This window comes from Periplaneta americana, chromosome 6, assembly GCF_040183065.1.
Source record: "Periplaneta americana isolate PAMFEO1 chromosome 6, P.americana_PAMFEO1_priV1, whole genome shotgun sequence".
Taxonomy (NCBI): domain Eukaryota; kingdom Metazoa; phylum Arthropoda; class Insecta; order Blattodea; family Blattidae; genus Periplaneta; species Periplaneta americana.
The window spans coordinates 101830132-101848417 of NC_091122.1; the positions used below are offsets into that span (position 1 = coordinate 101830132).

The window sequence follows — 18286 nt, forward strand, 5'->3', positions numbered from 1 at the left end:
TCTGTAATAAAAGTAAAATATATTTGTTACTATTTTCAGCAGAGGACTGCTAATTTTCACAGCCTTACAAAAGACATTAAATGACTCAACAACCTGCACACTTGTATTACATACGACACTTCATATAATACAAAAAAAGTCTTTGACAACCACAAACTCTCTTCCCTGACAACTAATCCCACATAAGCTTATTCTGGTCTACAATTTGAATGGAAAGTACATCCCTTCAGTGCTTCAACGATGATTTTCCTTTCCCTTTTCCCTTTCCTTTCACAGTGCCATCTCTGAGGAATGGCTGGTGTAGAACCTTGTGTAATCGACTAGCCTTCTGTGGACCTAGTCCAGGGCACAGTCCCAATGTCTCAGGAGATGCTCGCACAATCTTCTCAAGTGAACCAAATGATGTGAGAAGAGTCATTGCATCTGTGCGATTTATGGATCGAATGCTTGTTAATGCATTTACCAGCTGTAACAGGAATTAAATGTTTATTATTATTAGCTTGTGATATTCTGGTATGCTCATAGTTCAGACTATAGTGCAATTTCATTTACACATTTTTTATCAAGGTCTGAAGAAAAAACGCATACATAAGAAAAACATAACTGAAATGACATTTAATAGCATTTGAAGAATATATGGGTAGAACGAATTAAGTCAATTCTGTAAAACTTTCGCAAAGGAAATTTGGAACTTCATAATTAAGCCTACCTCTGATTGAGGTTCTGGCTGACAAGTACACTGGGTTGAAAAAGAAATGCTAATACGAAATTATATCGTTTTCCGAAGACTTCAGCAAACATGGCGAGGTGGAAAGCTATTTTCCTGAGTTTAGTTTTTAAAAACAAGTAATATGACTTTTGTAACATGTTCAGTTATTATTTAATATGAATTGATTTTAAATTATTCATATACTTTTATTTTACAATATTAATAAGAATACTTCACGAAAATAGTGAAACTACAGTTTATATGGTATTCCACAGCCTTCCTAATTATATATGCATGCTGTCATTTACAGTCAATATATACTGCCAGTTACCTATCACATTGTATTAACAAAAAAAGTATCAATTTTATTATAAATATAAAATTTATAGTTTATTGATGACATACACGAACAAGCTGAAAGATGTAATGATAACAGAACAATAATACAGTTTATGTGCCATGCCTTCTGTGTATCTCTATTTCTATTGCACCCAGTGTACATCTATTATTATCCAGTGGCATATACTGGTTAAAGGGTTTGGGCTACCACTGACCCTATTATTACACAAAATATATTTTAAAATCCCTATAATAAAATTCCTTACATATTTATGTGAATTCCAGACGTCTTGATTGGGACGAAAATACGTTGATGACTTCGTCATTGAAATTACAGTTGGGCCACTTGCAAAGTTTCTGTAGAAATGACTTTTCAATGGACATCAGTGCCAAGCCGGATAAACGTTCTTGTGTAAGAGTTGATCTACAGTAGGATTTTATTCTCTTCAACGCAGAAAATGTTCTTTCTATCGATGCTGACGTAGCTGATATTGTCAGAATTAATGTTGCCAATTTAAGGACTTCAGGAATAACTTGGTTCAGCTGTTCTTCATATATGGCAGATAATATTTCATGGATAGGTTTGTTCGAAAAATCAAAGACTTCTGCTGAATATATTACACTTAATTCATTTTTCAAACGTACTTGATCAAAGTGACTGTTATAGGACTGAAATAATATGTTTAGTGCCTCATTCGGGAAGTTTTCTCCATAAGCAGAAAAATTGTGAGAATCTAGAAGATGTGTGAACTGAAGCTTTCCATAATCAGAAAATCTGTCAGTAATTTCCATGTGCATACGATCTAGTATGCTGTAGTACAGCTGCCTGTATTTCAATTCATCATCTCCTTTTCTTCGCTTTAATGGTGGTTCCATTGTATTGGCTGAAGAATTTTCATTTTCCATATTACTCCATATGGATGGAAACCCACTACGTCTGAACTCGGATATAGTATTTTTTTAACTTTGATACCTCTTGCAAGTATTGCAAGTAGTATGCTATGTCTAGACTTTCTGTTTTAAGAATATTGTAGAGCACATCTGTATGTGCGAACACTCTAGCATAGACTTCAAGAAGAAATATATTCTGAAACTGTGTGAAAAAATTCTAATATCCTTGAGCCTGCACAATTACAGCATCATCCCAGTTTTCTTCAGAGTCATTACAAATGATATTTTTAAAGAAAGCAGTCCGTTTTTCTCTGTATTCCTTTAATGTATTTACAAGCCGAGATGTAAAATTCAATCTAGTTGGTGCTACTTTTGGGAGTATCTTGTTCATAAATTCCTTGAGTTTTCTGATCTTTTAGGAGATGATGAGAAAAATGCAGCTAAACCCGACAGTGTTTTGAAAAAAAATGCGGCATTCTGGAATGGATGAAGTAGTTTGTTGCAAAACTAAATTGAGAACATGGCTGTAACAATGGACAAATAGTGCTTGAGGATACTTTTCTTGAACTTTTGTTTTCAAGCCATTAATATTTCCCGCCATAATTGAAGCACCATCGTATGTCTGTGCAATTAACTTATTGCTGACATTGTATTCTGCTGTAACACCTTCCACATGCTGAAACAAAGCAGCAGCAGTTTTGTCCGAACTGACATTTGTGAATCCTATAAACCGTTCTTGAACATTGGCAGTACTGTCGACGTATCTTAAAACAGTGGACAATTGACTCTGATTAGAGCAGTAACTTGTTTCATCAACAACAATGGCCACAAAAGGTTTTATTTTCTTTATCATAACCCCACTTATAGCAAATATTAAGTCATTCTGAATTGCGGGAGAAGTACCACGAAATACTGTTGAGCTCTCAAGATGATTGGCCAGTAAATGGTCAAATTCACTTAAGGAACTTAAATATTCAATATAATTTCCTCTATTGTCTGATTTCACACTCTCGTTATGACCTCGAAAAGCCAATTCTTGTTTTCCTAGAAAGCAGACTGCGTTAATAAGACGCAGTAATATCTTCCGATTTTTTTTTTCACAAGAGCATTGTGTTGGTTGATGTGAGAGCTTTTCGCTTATCTAGCTGTAAATCAATTCTTGTCTTCCCAAAGTTTGCAAAGTTCATGCTACTACAAATATGAGCTTTTGATTTGTCGTATTCTAGGACTGCCGTTCGAAGGGAGTTCATATTAGAAAACCCCTCTTTTGACCACACATTAGTTTCGTGGCTAAATAACAAACATGGCCAGCAAAATAGTTTAGACAGTTTAGAAGTACCACACAACCAATTCCACTTACCATATGATGTTGAAGTGAAATGGCATGTGTACTCAAACTGTTTTTCTTTTACGTCCATGGACAAATTTAACTCAGGAGATGGTCTTTCCATTTTCACAATTTCAACTTTCTCGTTGTTATGTACGACGGTTAAAAGGCACTTTTAATAAACCTTTTATTACACAGTCATTTTCAACACAAACCTCTCCAGAAACTTGTTCTGCCATATTTTTCACAATATCACTTAATTGGGAAATTAAAAACTTAATAATTCACAATTAATATAACTCTTAGACACTCGAACAAATCACAGATTTAAAATAATGCACTGCAACAACACAATCACATTCAGAGCTAGCGTACTAAGTGTATTGTTGCTTCGCGCCTGCGAAGAAACCGATCACGAGAGCGGCAACTCATGGCCTACACTGCACGATAGAAACAGTAGGGAGCGGGGGGGGGGGCAGTTGTGCAGACAGCGTGAGCGGAACGGTCACAGGCTACCTCACGTAGCAAGCGGTTTTTCCAGCGATGCCGCCTTGACAACTTGTTTCTTTTCGAGAGCAGAGAGCGCATATAAATCTAACAATTACTTTAATTTTAATTACTATGGTAAAACTAATAATACAAAATTATTACATTATGTTATATTATAAACTTTTTCTTTTGTAATTTCCTTGGGCTACCGCCGGTAGCCCCGGTAGTCCGCAAAATACGCCCCTGTTATTATCAGGCAGTACATCTCACTTGACGATAGGTGACAGAGGATGAACAATTATTGTTTGTATACATCTGAAGTCTGATTAGTGTAATATGTTACTAGTCAGTGATGTATGCAATGAAGGGGGAAAGGAACTGGCCACACTACCCCATTATTTCCTGACTCAGTTGTCTCATGACTGATGCCTTATTGGTGTCACTTATCAGGTTCAAACCTGTCTTCAGACAGTTGACTAAACAAACATAGTTAAGCCACTTCGAATCAAATTTATAACACACAATCATGAAGAAAGTAAGATTATTTCTAGGAAATCTTAGCTGCTTACAGTCAAAGCTGGCTGATATATTACATTTCGAACTCCAATGCACAAAATTGTACGAAATTGACTTACCTTGTGCTTATCATGTGATCTTAATTTAATCACGAATCCTCGGACCTCATCTCATCTCACTACATCTCGCCAAAATGTAAAAAAATTGTACAAAATTGTAAAAATTGTAGAAAATTACTAAATTGTAAAACTATAAAAATTTGTAAAAATTGTAATTGTAATATTGTAAAATGTTGACATGTTCCACATCTTAAAGCTTCATTGCTCATGTAAGATCTATGGAATAAAATGAATGAATGAATGAATGAATGAATGAATGAATGAATGAATGAATGAATGAATGAATGAATGAGTATGCTTATCATGTGATCTTAATTTAATCACGTTATTATTTTACAAAAACAAATGTCAGTTATTTTGGAGTGCTTGCTCGTAAGGAATAAACCATGCAATCAAATTGTGATAAGTTCCACAACCTGTTCAAATGCATCATTATGTGTTACGAAACGTTTTATTCTTTCTAAAGGAATAACAGCATCATTAAAGGAGGAAACGCACTACGATCATGTCACATGAGCTCACGCATATGATCGCTTCAAGAAAATATGTGCTATGCCTTTCCCAGTAAATGGAAGGAGCTAGACGCACATTTACCTCACATCATGGGTCCTCACGTTTCCCTGACATCAATGTGGCTTTGAATCACGTGACTGTGTCCCTCACACAGAGCACATTTTTCTGCTGTTGCACATTTTCGAGATGTGTGACGGATGGCTGTGGAGTGAGTTTTCCTTACAATACGGAAAAATACCGATCGAATTGATGTGGGTGCATGAGAACCTCTATGTTCTTTATGTTACAAGTTTCAATGATCGCAGATATCAGCAGATGCATCAGGAGGCTTGGGAAGAAATAGGAAAGCAGTTAAAAATCTTAGGTTCACAATAGGATTAAATATTAATAAGTATGTAAGAATAACATTCTTATTTAGTAATAGTAATAGTAATAGTAATAATAATAATAATAATCTATTACAATACTATCAATATAGTAAATTATGAAGAGAGAACACTAAATGATTACATATAAATAAATTTATACAAATTATCCTGTTCAATCAGAGATTAGTGAATATTATCATTGTTAGGCCTCTTAAGCACTCCACAAACATTTATTCTTTCTTCAATTTTTTCTTCCACAATGAATGATACTGGTACCTAATCACTGTCATAACACAAGAGCCTTCAGACGAGCTGAAGTAACTTTCAAAATTTCCTCTCAAAAGCTTTTTGTATAGGATTTCTCCGAATCAATGCTGTATAGCTCAAGTTTCTGTATATAGCTGCTCAGGTTCATATGGCAAAGGATTTTTAGGCACATGTGAAGCAAAAACAACTTAGCATAGTGAAATTGATGAAAGTTGTTGCTGTCAACATCTTTAAGACTAAGCAATCTAGTTATTTATGATCTGGGCTAGCAGTCTCTTGTGCAGGGTTACCACTATATGTCTTCTTTTCCCTGAACATGTCCTATTTTTTGACAAGAGAAAATCCGTCCAAGCGGGTTTTATGAAAAGGTACAATTGTCCAGGTTTTCATTTGAAACTTTGTTGAATCCATGTTGTGCACTTTACTTTAAGTATTTATTATTTTATAATAGTTTATGTTTATTAATTATGTAGCTTTCTTACAATGTCAAGAACTTTTTTTTCACAAAGTTATTAGTTGTAGATCCTGCACCATAGCTGCATGGTCTAACATGTCATGTGCTGGACTAGCAATATCGAATAAACACTGGTTCCAGTCCTCATGAAGAAGAAATTTAGGCCAGTGTATGGGACTGGTGCCCAACCAGCATCATGATGAATATGGCCCGGAAGTTCATGCATTTGCATGTCTTTTCTTAGGGGTTAAAAATGTATGCTTATACATTATGTGCACGAATTATGGAATTTTCAGCTATTTGAACATGATTTTATTATGCATATAACTACATATTTTCGTTATTTTGATAAATGCATCATATTTCAATATTTTAGTGCCTATATGGCATATTTTAACGAGTTTTATAGTTTTTTTTTACCTGGATCATATTGGCAGTAACTTTGCGTGTAATGATGCCTTAAATAAGGAACAAAAGACGATACCTTAACTTCTTAATGTATGTGAATTGCTGGCTACTAACAATGTAACTGTGACCCAGTGTGTGATGGACTCCGTGAAATTATTATGACCATCTGAAATCAAATATGACCGGCTAGTTTTATTTGTAACTGATGCAGGTACTTATATAGTAAAATCAGGACAAACACTGGAAGATATTTTTCCTAACTTAATTCATATAATTTATGTGGCACATGCTCTTCGACGCATTGCTGAGACAATACATAATTATTTCCAATTGGTAGATAGATTTGTGACCTCTACAAAGAGAATTTTTGTTAAATCTCCTTCAAGAGTCAAGTTGTTTAGATCAACAGCACCTAATATCCCACTTCCTCCTGCGCCAGTGTTAACTCAATAGGGAACATGGCTGGGTGCAGTTTTGTATTATGCTCAGCACGTAGAAATAGTCAAAGAGGTTAGAAACTGTCGGGTGCTGGGTTAGAAGAGAATCTTGTTTTCATATCTGCCCATTTTTCTCTCTTATCAACAGCCATAACGTAACTGGAAGCTGTGGGATCTCCCTTAAATGAATCACTTATTGTTTAAAAAAAAAACAATATGCAATCAAAGTTCTGTTCCTGGTAGTATAGGACAAAAAGTGAAAGAGAAAGTGAATTATGTAATTTAAAAAAAATTCTGGTTATAAACAGATCTGCGATATTCAAGACATCCTCGAAGGAAAACTGTCTGTCACACCAAGAGACTCTCTGTGGAGCAGTTAACATCATTTAAATATGCCCCAATAACATCTTGTGACGTGGAGAGAAGTTTTTCACGTTATAAAAGTGTTTTGCGAGAAAACAGACGAAGTTTTTCAGTTGAAAATTTGTGCAAAGTGATGGTTGTGAACTGCAATTCATCAGTCAACACTGGCAATGGGACCACTTCTGCTTCAACCTCTAAGGAATAATGTAAGTTTATTATTGTTAATATTAACTCTTGTCTTGTCTACTGCCAAGGGACATTAATTATTTTAATTTAATAGTGCATATTTATTGGCATATTTTCAAGTTTTTAAGAACATATCTGCATGCATATTTTATAGTTTTTAGGGCATGAACTTCCGGGCCCTAGTGATGAATTTGGGGAATTACAATGAGTAATGAAATTCGGTTTCATATGTCAGCTATTTCATGCGTCAACTATAAAGTGCTGACCATACATTATTCCCATACTGGTTGGATGGTCGTTCACCTCTGCTGAGGCATGTAAATGTGAGGTCAGCAATTAGCTGATAAGTCTTGGCCCTCCATGGACTTTTGAACCATAGATTATTATTATTATTATTATTATTATTATTATTATTATTATTAGTTGTAGATATGGCTGTTATTAACAAATATTTATTATTTGAAGACAACTGAGATTATTAATTTAATAACTCTATGATCAGTTTTTTCTGTCACCCAGATTATATTCTTTTTCTCTTTGCCTCCCAACATTTGAGGTATTTATTTGCAGATACTAAAATCGCGCAAAACCTCTTACGCCCAAGATACTGCCAATTTAATCTGGATGTAATGTAGTGTAATATTATATAATCTAATCTAATTTAATGTACTCAGGAAGCAGAATACTGAGAACGGGATAAGAAAGAACTTTGTCATTATGCCACAAGTTTACTCCCCGATTGCTAAGAATAAGTTATATTCACACATATTATACGTACCTTCTGATAAGGACTGTTTTCTTGTTTTTCCATAATGAGGTCTGGTGGTTTATGTTCAAAAATTTTATATGTCTCTATTATCCGTCCAGCCTCCTCTGCACTCCATGCCAACATCAGTGTCACGTCTGTCAGAATGCTTATTCTGGTTAGATTCTTGAGAGCATGATGCGGATCTTTTGTGTCCACCTAGAAGGAAAAAAATAAAAATCTAATTTTTTGAAATGTAAGTTTACAACACATTTTCATTTACTCACATTCAACAACTGGGCACATAAATAAACAAATATAAATCAGCAGTAATATGAAAACATTGTAAAACTTGGGCTTTATGTATCTGAAAGGGTGTAATTTAAATTACGCACAACTCAGAACTATGTACAAATAAGGTTTGAATGCAAGATAATTTTCGAATGGCTAGAAATCAATTTAATAGAATATAGAGAGCTGGGAACACTTAAGTTTTCTTTTAACTTGTCCAAATGTATTGTAACTTTTAATTCAAACAATAATAATGTTGCTTTTATTCACAACAATAATGACTTTCTATAACTGAATTTAAACACTTCCGTCAACAATGGGTACTTCACTCCACACAGCAACACAGTATTCGTTATTGCACTCCACCGACGACAATGACAATTCATTTTGATTATTGAGAACAACAATGTACTGCTAATCTCAACTAATGTTCACAAAGCACTATTTATAACACAAAACTGTCAGTTCTCAGTTCACAGTTCGTTTGCCTTGGCTAGTTCTTCTAGCTCATTCACTCAAGTTCACCCAAGACTTGCAGAGACAGTCCACTGAATTTCAAACTCAAGACTTCTGGAGATAGTCCACTGCACTCGAACTCAAGACTTCCAACTGCGTTGCTTCCGCCTGGACGCTGCTCAAGTTCACTCGCATGTTGAACCCTAGATTCCTGGGTGCTGCTGATTCACAAGCTGAACTCGCTGTCCAATACTAACAACAACAACTGGCTTCCTTCGAAGGCTGCTCGTTTTTTATTAGTTAAACCACACTTTCCAGAAACTACGATTCTCGAAGTTTCTGCTTCTACCGACTTCTGTTCTCGCTGCTTCTTTTCCTGGACGATTCTGTTCGGGAGGTTTCGTTCCCCCCTTCACCTCGCCAACGCAGCACCTGCAGCCTTGCGTCCCCTTTGCTTTGTACCACACCGCAAATGCCCATGCACCAAATGCGCGAGCAACCTCCCCCGCCGTGCCGCCCGTCTCTCGCGCTCCCAGCCCTCTGTGGGACTCGCGATCGACTCCCGGCTGTCACAGTATTTTAACCAATGTTTAGCATAAATGAACTATATACATTTAATATAAAATTTCCCTTCAATCATGAACTTGGACTTCAAGTTATCTTAATTGTTAACTTTTTATATTATACATGTTTATTATCAGAGCTCGGATGGTTAGGGACTAAAAATCAGTATACAGTAAAACCTCGATAAGATGATGTTCAAGGGACCGCGTATTAACCGGGACCGCGTATTAGGCGGGTATACTAATTCTGACTTATATATAGTATCTACGTATTATTGAAATACATGATTCATGAATGGTAATGCAGTATTACTCCATTATGTAATTACTGTATTGTACACATTCTGGGAGCCTGCCCTCATGGAGGACTACTGAGGAATAGTCATCACCACAAGATTCGATCCCTCCTAGCATCGGCCCTACGAGGAAAAAATTACCAAGTACAAGAGGAGATCCATGGTTTGTCCACAAATGGGTCTTCAAGGCACATTGACATCATCGCTATCCCAACAAGATCAACAAGCAGATTCATAATTGCTGTAAGGATGGAAACGTACGAAAATCAACCTGCTGAGGTACATCAGGAAAATACGACATATACGACCCCACTATACCATATTATAAGGAAAAATATCATCTAACGTCAATCCAAGTTATTGGATTACTGATTGGGGCTAGAGGGACCATCACAAAAAGATTCGCGCATTTTTTGCAACAGTTTGGTCTAGGACTCTTGTCACTGAAGTATCTCTGTCTGCAGTGAAGGGATCTATAAAAATACTAAGAAACCATCTCTACACTTAAATAGATTGATCTCTTTCCTATGGTGATCTGCTCATTTAAGTTGGGACTTGCAACTAGTGCTAAATAGACGACTGTGATCACCTGATAGCAAATAAATACTAGGAAATTTTATGTTTCTTCTGGAATTAATGATGTTTTGTTTAGTCATTTTCAATTATTTATAATTGTGTTATTTCTTTTTCTTTTCCTTCTCCATTGTTTTCTTTTTTTCCATTATAATTGTTTACCTACCATTTACTAAAAAAAAAAAACAATAATTTTATGGTAAGCTTTGTCTTCTAGGCAGCCTTCACTTGGAGGAAGCTGAATAAAATTTATTCAAAATAAAAGACATTTACGATACTGTATGCATGTACTGTACTTAATTCTTTCGAAAAGAGTCATTTATAGTTGTTCGCCATATGCATGTTCTCCAAGTCCTCATGTTTACCACACTTCACTCTCTTGCACTTACACCCTCCTGACGTCGCAGCTGTGGTGATTGAGTCGCGATTTTTTATTATCGTTCTTAATGTCGATGATGGGATTCCTAATGAATCAGACAGTTGTTTCTGATTAAGAGTACTGTTTTCATCGTACTTTCGTAAGATTTCCAATTTTTCCGACACAGAAAAAACTTTTTGTTTAACATTCATTGTAATCGCACTCATAGACACTTCAATACATAAGGACAACAGATGACCAGCAAAAATTTACAGAATTTTATTATGGTCGAGTGAGGAATGCTGTTTGAGAGAGAGAGGATTAGCAAGAGGGTGGATTATTTTAACTGAATGTAAGCATTAAGCGCGCAGGTAAAGGGTCGAATAAGAGAGTGTAACAAGAGGATGGGGTATTGTATAGTATGAAGGTTTAAATGCGAAGGTAAAGGGTCGAATACCAATACTTTTCAGGTTAATGGCACCAGTAAGTTCAATGGCCAAAATGTTTCATTGCTGTTACAGTACATTGCAGAAAATTACATCGAAAATATTCCACAGAAATAGCGTATTATGTGCAATAAAAATGGGGTATTTTATAAAGGCCATTATATATGAAATGTACAGGGACCGGACGAAAAAAAAAAGCATATTACACGGGATAGCATAATAAGCGGACACGTATCGAGGTTTTACTGTATATATATTTAAAAATCTTGAAATAAGTAATAAAACCATTGAAATACCAAGAAATATGTAACATAATAATATCAGAATTTCCCTACATTTTCTTCAAATATGTTGCTGATTGACTACCTACAAAATCAAATACCATATTGTGGATCCAATACTACAACTAGGTATAATAATCTGGAGATGTAAATAACTCAAACATTGAAAATTACATATTGTTGTTAACTTTCCAAATTAAGATCCCCAAAACAAGAAGTAACAAACATGTGTTTCAAATTGTCAAATAGAGAACTTCTCCTGTTATCGCGTAACATGACTTTGTACTGACTAAATGATCGTTCAACTTCACATGAAGTAGTAATGGGTGCATATTTAAACTTGCACAAATCTTCTGGTGTGAACTCAATTTCAAAGACTTCGGTACTACTTTCACTTGATACTCTGTTAATAACACTGATTGTCTTGAGTTCTGAGTTTTTCTTCAAACTGGAAGAGAGCTTATCCTTTGCTGCAGCTCCAACTGGCGCTTGTAGACTTTCCAGAGAAGTGACTACAGAATGAACAACATCAAGGCTGTCTGAGAGTGATTCTGCGCACAACTGATGGATACCAAATCATATGCCCTGTGCAGCTGGTCATCTCCCTTGAAGCAGTGGCGGCCACTCTTATATGTGCTGCAGTGCTGCAGCACACAGTTAATTTTCTGTCCCTAGCATAATCTTATTTATATTTTCATTCTTTCATTCGTGTTACGCGTTCCAATGCACACAGAATCAGGAACTGCTATTGTCTATAGCTTGTGCGTCGTCTGCAAGTCCCAGTCGGTAATGTGTGCTGACTTCCTTATCGCAGTGAACTGCAGTGAAATGCAGCGAACCTTGCACATGCGCAGAGAGCTTACATTCGCTTGTTGTATGACGTAATCTATGGTTTCCCATTATACGAGCGTAAACAGTGTGAGCTACAAGATGACGCAGTGAATTGAAATGACTCATTCGCATTGGCGTTTTATAAAATCTACAACCAATCAGGTGTGACTGACTGTTTGTATAGATGGTTTGCAGTCTACAAACAACGCGGACGTCACGACATCTTTGAGAAGCAGTCATGTACTATTTGTGAGTTAAGTCTGGTTCAGACGGTGCTAGTTTCTGTGATGGATTCTAAGGTGGCTATGCTGATGGGTGCTCTGCGTGCTCACTGGTGGCTCCCGTGTTGCCTACGGTAATGGTAGTTGTTCACACGGAGCTGGCTCTTTTCACAGTTCAAATAGGGATATCCTGAACTAGCACCAACAGATAGTGCACGTGTACTTTGAGGGATGCGCTTTGTGTGTGCATTTGTTTTTCGATATATAAACATTGAGGATATACGTATTGTACTAGTATATTGAATACTATTAAAAACAACTCAAAATGGCAAATTTTTGTTATGTTCCTATATGTAAACATCAGGGAAAGCTTTTTGCCTTCAATCAGGTCCCAAAATATTCTGAATATATGCTTTAAACCTTAAAAAATATAAGTAATTAAAGTGCGCCTCGAAAGTGCTAGCTATTAAATAAAAGTAACTACTCCAAGTAAAGAATTGTTGACTACAGTTTCATTTTGGAAGAGGAAAAAGAAAAATTAATAAAAACATATGCAATCTCGACAGCGAGCTATGTTAGCTTAGATTATAAATGATGTAGTAGTTGTAGGAGTCTCCGACGTTTACGCCTGCAGTAAACTCTCGATAAACTGGGAAGTTTATTATCCAGGATGATCTGTAGTGAAATCCATTTCGTGAATTAATGTCTTTAATGTACTGTACCTTAATTATTAAAACCATGTTTTAACTTCAAATTTTCAAACTCATCCTACATAGTATTCAAAACTTTATGTCCTTAACCTGCAAAACACACTAGTAATCGTGATACTACTGAGATCATATTATATCATCCTATTAAAAATTGCATTTGATCTTTTTGGAACTACAGAAAAAAATACTAGGAATTCAATCTCGATAGTCCCTTCCCTATAAAAAAAACACACACACACACATACACATTGGTGGCTGCATATCCTGTTTTTAGCATACGGTTCTTAAATACTAATGATTAAAGAGGGCAATATTCACCTTCGACATATTTCCTACTTTTTTATTCGTGCACCTCGTTCTCAGAGTTCTCGTTTAGGTTCATGAACATTCAATTTACTCGTATCTGTATTCTGCATACTGCAGATTTCCCCATCCATCTCGGGGAATCGCTCAATATTATAAAGGTTTACATTATTATTTATTGTGAATTAAATTAAATTATGAGGTAAGAATATATTGAATTATGTTAAATTATACTAGGTTGTGCAAAATAATTGTAAATATAATTTTGACACGCACAGAAAACCAACAAGCAGGAAAACGTAATCAACTGTAGCATATGACATAACATAGCCCTACAACATGTTGCGCCGCATGGAACGCTCCTGCCATCTAGCGGTAAAACTTCGCATACGATATCCCTATTGGAAAATCATCTGCTGTTTCATCTGTGGCCAACACTCATGGTCAAAAGGAAACTAAACCCTGAGTGGAAAACAACTAAAGTCGTACATTAACAGTAGTAAATGTCGCAATAAAGTAATTATGCCATAAGTGCAAAACAGCTAAATTCCGATATTTAATTGTTGTTTCTTAGAAACTAAAGAATATAGAAAAAAAAAACAAGTTTAGTTGGAAAACAACGAACATGGCGACATGGTTTCAGTGGTGATATTCAGCAACCCAGCCTGCAACCCATCACGAAAAATAGCAAGGAACCTACCCTCGAAATCCAGCAAGCTAGCCATCCACTGAGCCACCAGAGGACATTACTTCCGGCTAGTGAGCACGCAGGCGACCCATCAGAGCAGCCACCTTGGAATCCATCATAGAAACACGCACCGTCTGAACCGGGCTTTAGTGTCTATTTTACAAGTCCTGATCACAGAATGTATGGACGACTATTTTATTCTTATGCTAATTATTAAACTTTCCTGTAAAACTGAAATGTATTGTTTATAACATTTATTATTAGCTTATTTATATGTACTATATTTAATACAATTTAATTAAAAGATGCTGCACTCCTGTTCTACTCCTTCAACCTTCCGACAGATGGCTTGAATGCACCAGAATGCTATTCGAATTTAAAATTTTGATTGCTGGTTGCCAACATGGAGGGGTTGAACTCCAAAGTAACTGGCAGCAGTGTTTCCAACTGGATGGAAATTCCGTCAGTTCCGTCAAAACTGACGGAATTTCAATGTAGCAGACGGGGAAAAAAATGGCTTTTTAACTGTTGTCATTTTTAATTGTTTAATTTTTTAGGCAATGTAGGTCAACCCAGCACATCAACTGCAGAACTAGAGGCAAATGATGTGGAAGAATTATTATTTTAATCAAGACTGGTAAGAAAGTTGCGTTAATGTGTTTATTTTTATATAGATATATTAAGTGGGTCTTATTTCTTTTTAATTTTAACGGATTCTGACGGATTTCCAGGTGTTAGACTGACAGGGATACAATTTATGTGTTGGAAACACTGATTGACAGATTCTGCAGCATGAACTTCATACTGCTCCAGTAGTGAGTGGATCAACCAAATTTTAAAGACTTTTTTAAAGTAAATTTCCCATATTGTAGCACATTCTCATTTTCAGCCATGAGCTGCCACTGCCTTGAAGTCGACCAGAGTAAAGAGGATGTGGAAGACTTCCATATAACTCAAACTCGATTTTTAAAAGATTATTACTTACAAATGCGAATTACACACAAATCAGTTATGTACAATTCAGAATTAATTTATATGTTGTTGTTGTTTGGTCAACTGTCCGAAGACAGGTTTGTACCTCTAAGTGATGCCAATAAGGCATCATTCATGAAGTAACTAAGTCAGGAGATAATGGAGTAGGTTGGCAGTTCCTTTCTCCCTCCATTGCATACATCGCTGACTAGTGACATATTACACTAAGACTTCAGATAATTTATGTAATTAAATGTCATTTTGCCAGGACCTATGCATAATTACGTAGAAACCATAATTAGCCTACGCTGTTGTTTAGTCAACTTTACAAAGACAAGTCTGAACCTCGCAAGTGATATCAACAAAGCACTACTTGTGAGGCAACTAGGCCAAGAGGTAATGGAGTAAGGTGGCCAGTTCCTTTCCCCCTCCATTCCATACACTGCTGACTAGCTACATATTACACTAATCAGACTTCAGATGTATACAAACAATTGAGGACCTTTTTGCAAAACTTGCTAACTGCAAAATTTGCAAATTGAGATTTTGATGGATTCGTTAACATAAGGCAGGCCTCTACACGATGTTCAAAGCGTCTTAGTAAAATTGGGTTATTTTTCTTCATTGTAGTGTGTCAAAGTGTGATAGTTTTTTCTTGCTTTCTGCTATAAGTGAGACATACAGCAAAACTTGCTTACTATAGTGTTTTGTCTCTCCTGTAAAATTTAGTTTTTTCAGTTAGCAAGTTTTGCAAAAACGGTCCTCAATTGTTCTTCCTCTGACACATATCGTCAAGTGAGATGTACTGCTTGATAATATATGTACAGTTCCCCAAAAAAGGAATGAGACGTCTCTTGGTGATTCGAAAGTCTAAGTTCTAAACCATGGTTCACACGATATCGACGTAACCATGCAGGAAGAATCTGGCATTGCATGCGTATTTTCACCCTATTCCAAAATGTTATTAGTTATCTGTCCATTTCTGGTACATGTCCCTAATTACATCCCTTTATGTTTTATCTATTATGAAAGTATGGAAGAAACCATGTGGCAAAAAGTCACTTATCGTAGGGGGAAAACAAAAACAATGTTATTAAGAAATGATAAATATACAGCAATGATAAACACCACAAGGACCACGAGAAAGATAACAAGGATCACGAAAAGGACAAATATAAGGACCACGATAATGATCATGACAAGAACCAGGACCATGATAAGGACTATGAGAAAGAGAACAAGAACCACGATAAGGACGATGGTGAAGACAACAGCAACTACAATTATAAAGATTACAACAAGGACAAAGACAAAAACAAGGAGATCACAGTAAGGATCACGACATGGACTTAAGGATTATGATAAGGTCCAAGACATGGATCACAAGGGCCACAAAAAGACCACAATAAGGACCATGACAAATATAACAAATACCATGATGAAGATCATGACCAAGATAACAAATACCACGGTAAGGACCATGAAAAAGACAACAAGAAGAACGATAAGGGACATTACAATAAGCAGGACCACAACTAAGGCCCGGTTTCTGAAACGTATGATATCCACTATATAGCTTTATCCAATGGAGAAGTGTTACCGAAATGTGAGATAGCGTTTATCCAATGTATAAATCTCAGAATAACTTATCCCCCGAAAAATGAAGGAATAACTCTTTATCCACTGAATAAGTTATACAATATGGCGAATGCGTAAATGTTACAAATTACTAGTAAATATTGTATTAATAGCAAGATGAACATTTCTTCATCCTCATCATCATCATCTTCCTCGTCAGAAGAAATGTTAATGCCGATACGACACCGACAATTTCATGACCGAAATAACTCTTTTGATGTATATGACGATGGTGAATTCAAGAAACGATTCCGGTTATCGAAAGAACTTGTAATGAATCTCCTTCATGAAATTGGCCCACATCTGGAACCAAGAACAAGAAGAAATATGGCGATATCAGGAATGAACCAGCTGCTTTTATGTCTTTGTTTCTATGCGTGTGGCAGTTTTCAGATTGTGATTGGGGACAGTATAAATGTTAATAAATCTACAGTTAGCAGGATCATTAGGAAAGTGACACATTACATCGTCCTATTTCGACCCAATTATGTAAAAATGCCAGAAACTGATGCAGAGGTGACTAACACTAAAACACAGTTTTTTAATATAGCGGGGTTTCCTGGTGTGCTCGGATGTGTGGATGGCACACATGTGCGAATTCAGTCTCCTGGTGGAGACAATGCCGAAGTGTATAGAAACAGAAAAGGATATTTTTCTTTGAATGTGCAAGTGGTGTGTAATGCAAAGCTAGAAATATGTGACATTGCTTCCCGGTGGCAAGGCTCAACTCATGACAGTACTGTTTTCGATTCTTCACATCTTCGTGCCTGTTTAGAGACAGGAGAAATAGTTAGCAGTTAAATTCTTGGTGATAGTGCCTATCCTTGGCGAAGGTATCTTATGACACTTATTATTAATGCAGGAACAGCGGCTGAAATCAGGTACAATACAGCTCACACAAAGACGAGGAATTGTGTGGAGAGAACAATTGGAATATGGAAGAGGAGGTTTCCTTGCTTGTCTTTAGGAATGAGGACAAAATTGCAAACTACAGCAGCTGTAATAGTAGCAACAGCTGTACTACATAACATGGCGAAGAGAGATGACCTACCTGATGAGTTACAGGAACAATTACCTGACGTGGATTATGACCATGCTGTTCATAACAATGATGCTGAAGGGAATGCAGTACAAATGGAAATAATTAACACATTTTTCAATTAATACTTATAATATAATTGGACTTATTGGACACAAATTACAAAATATAGCCTAATCCAAACATTTTGCTTTATGGAATATATCAGTCCCCTATCTGCCCATTGTGCGACTCAGACCAAGAGATGGATTCGGAACACCTCAAAATCTGTGCTTCAGTGGCTGGCCATGATAATATCTTTGAAAAGTATTGGAGTGCAAGAGGTCAAATGACTTTATTGTCAAACGCCTGGCATTAGAAAACAACAACAACATTTTGCTTTATATTCAGGTTTCTTGTATTCTATCTCTAGTTTTTTTAATTCAATTTCATACTCAATTAATTGCGTTTTCGCTTTATGTTCCATTTCCATATGCTGTAATTTTACCT

At 36.1% G+C, this 18286-nt stretch overlaps 1 protein-coding gene across 4 annotated transcripts in view; it reads right to left on the minus strand.

Annotated features, from left to right (window-relative positions):
- Ercc1 (DNA excision repair protein Ercc1) overlaps positions 1 to 18286 on the minus strand; it is a 36560-nt gene continuing 18274 nt past the window's right edge. For 2 of the 4 annotated variants that reach the window (XM_069828594.1, XM_069828593.1), the window contains 2 exons: positions 8165 to 8350; positions 1 to 466 (listed from right to left, as the gene is read on the minus strand). In XM_069828594.1, the coding sequence (XP_069684695.1) occupies positions 227 to 466; positions 8165 to 8350 (426 nt within the window). In that variant the 3' untranslated portion in view covers positions 1 to 226. The other 2 variants (XM_069828596.1, XM_069828595.1) reach the window with 2 other exon arrangements.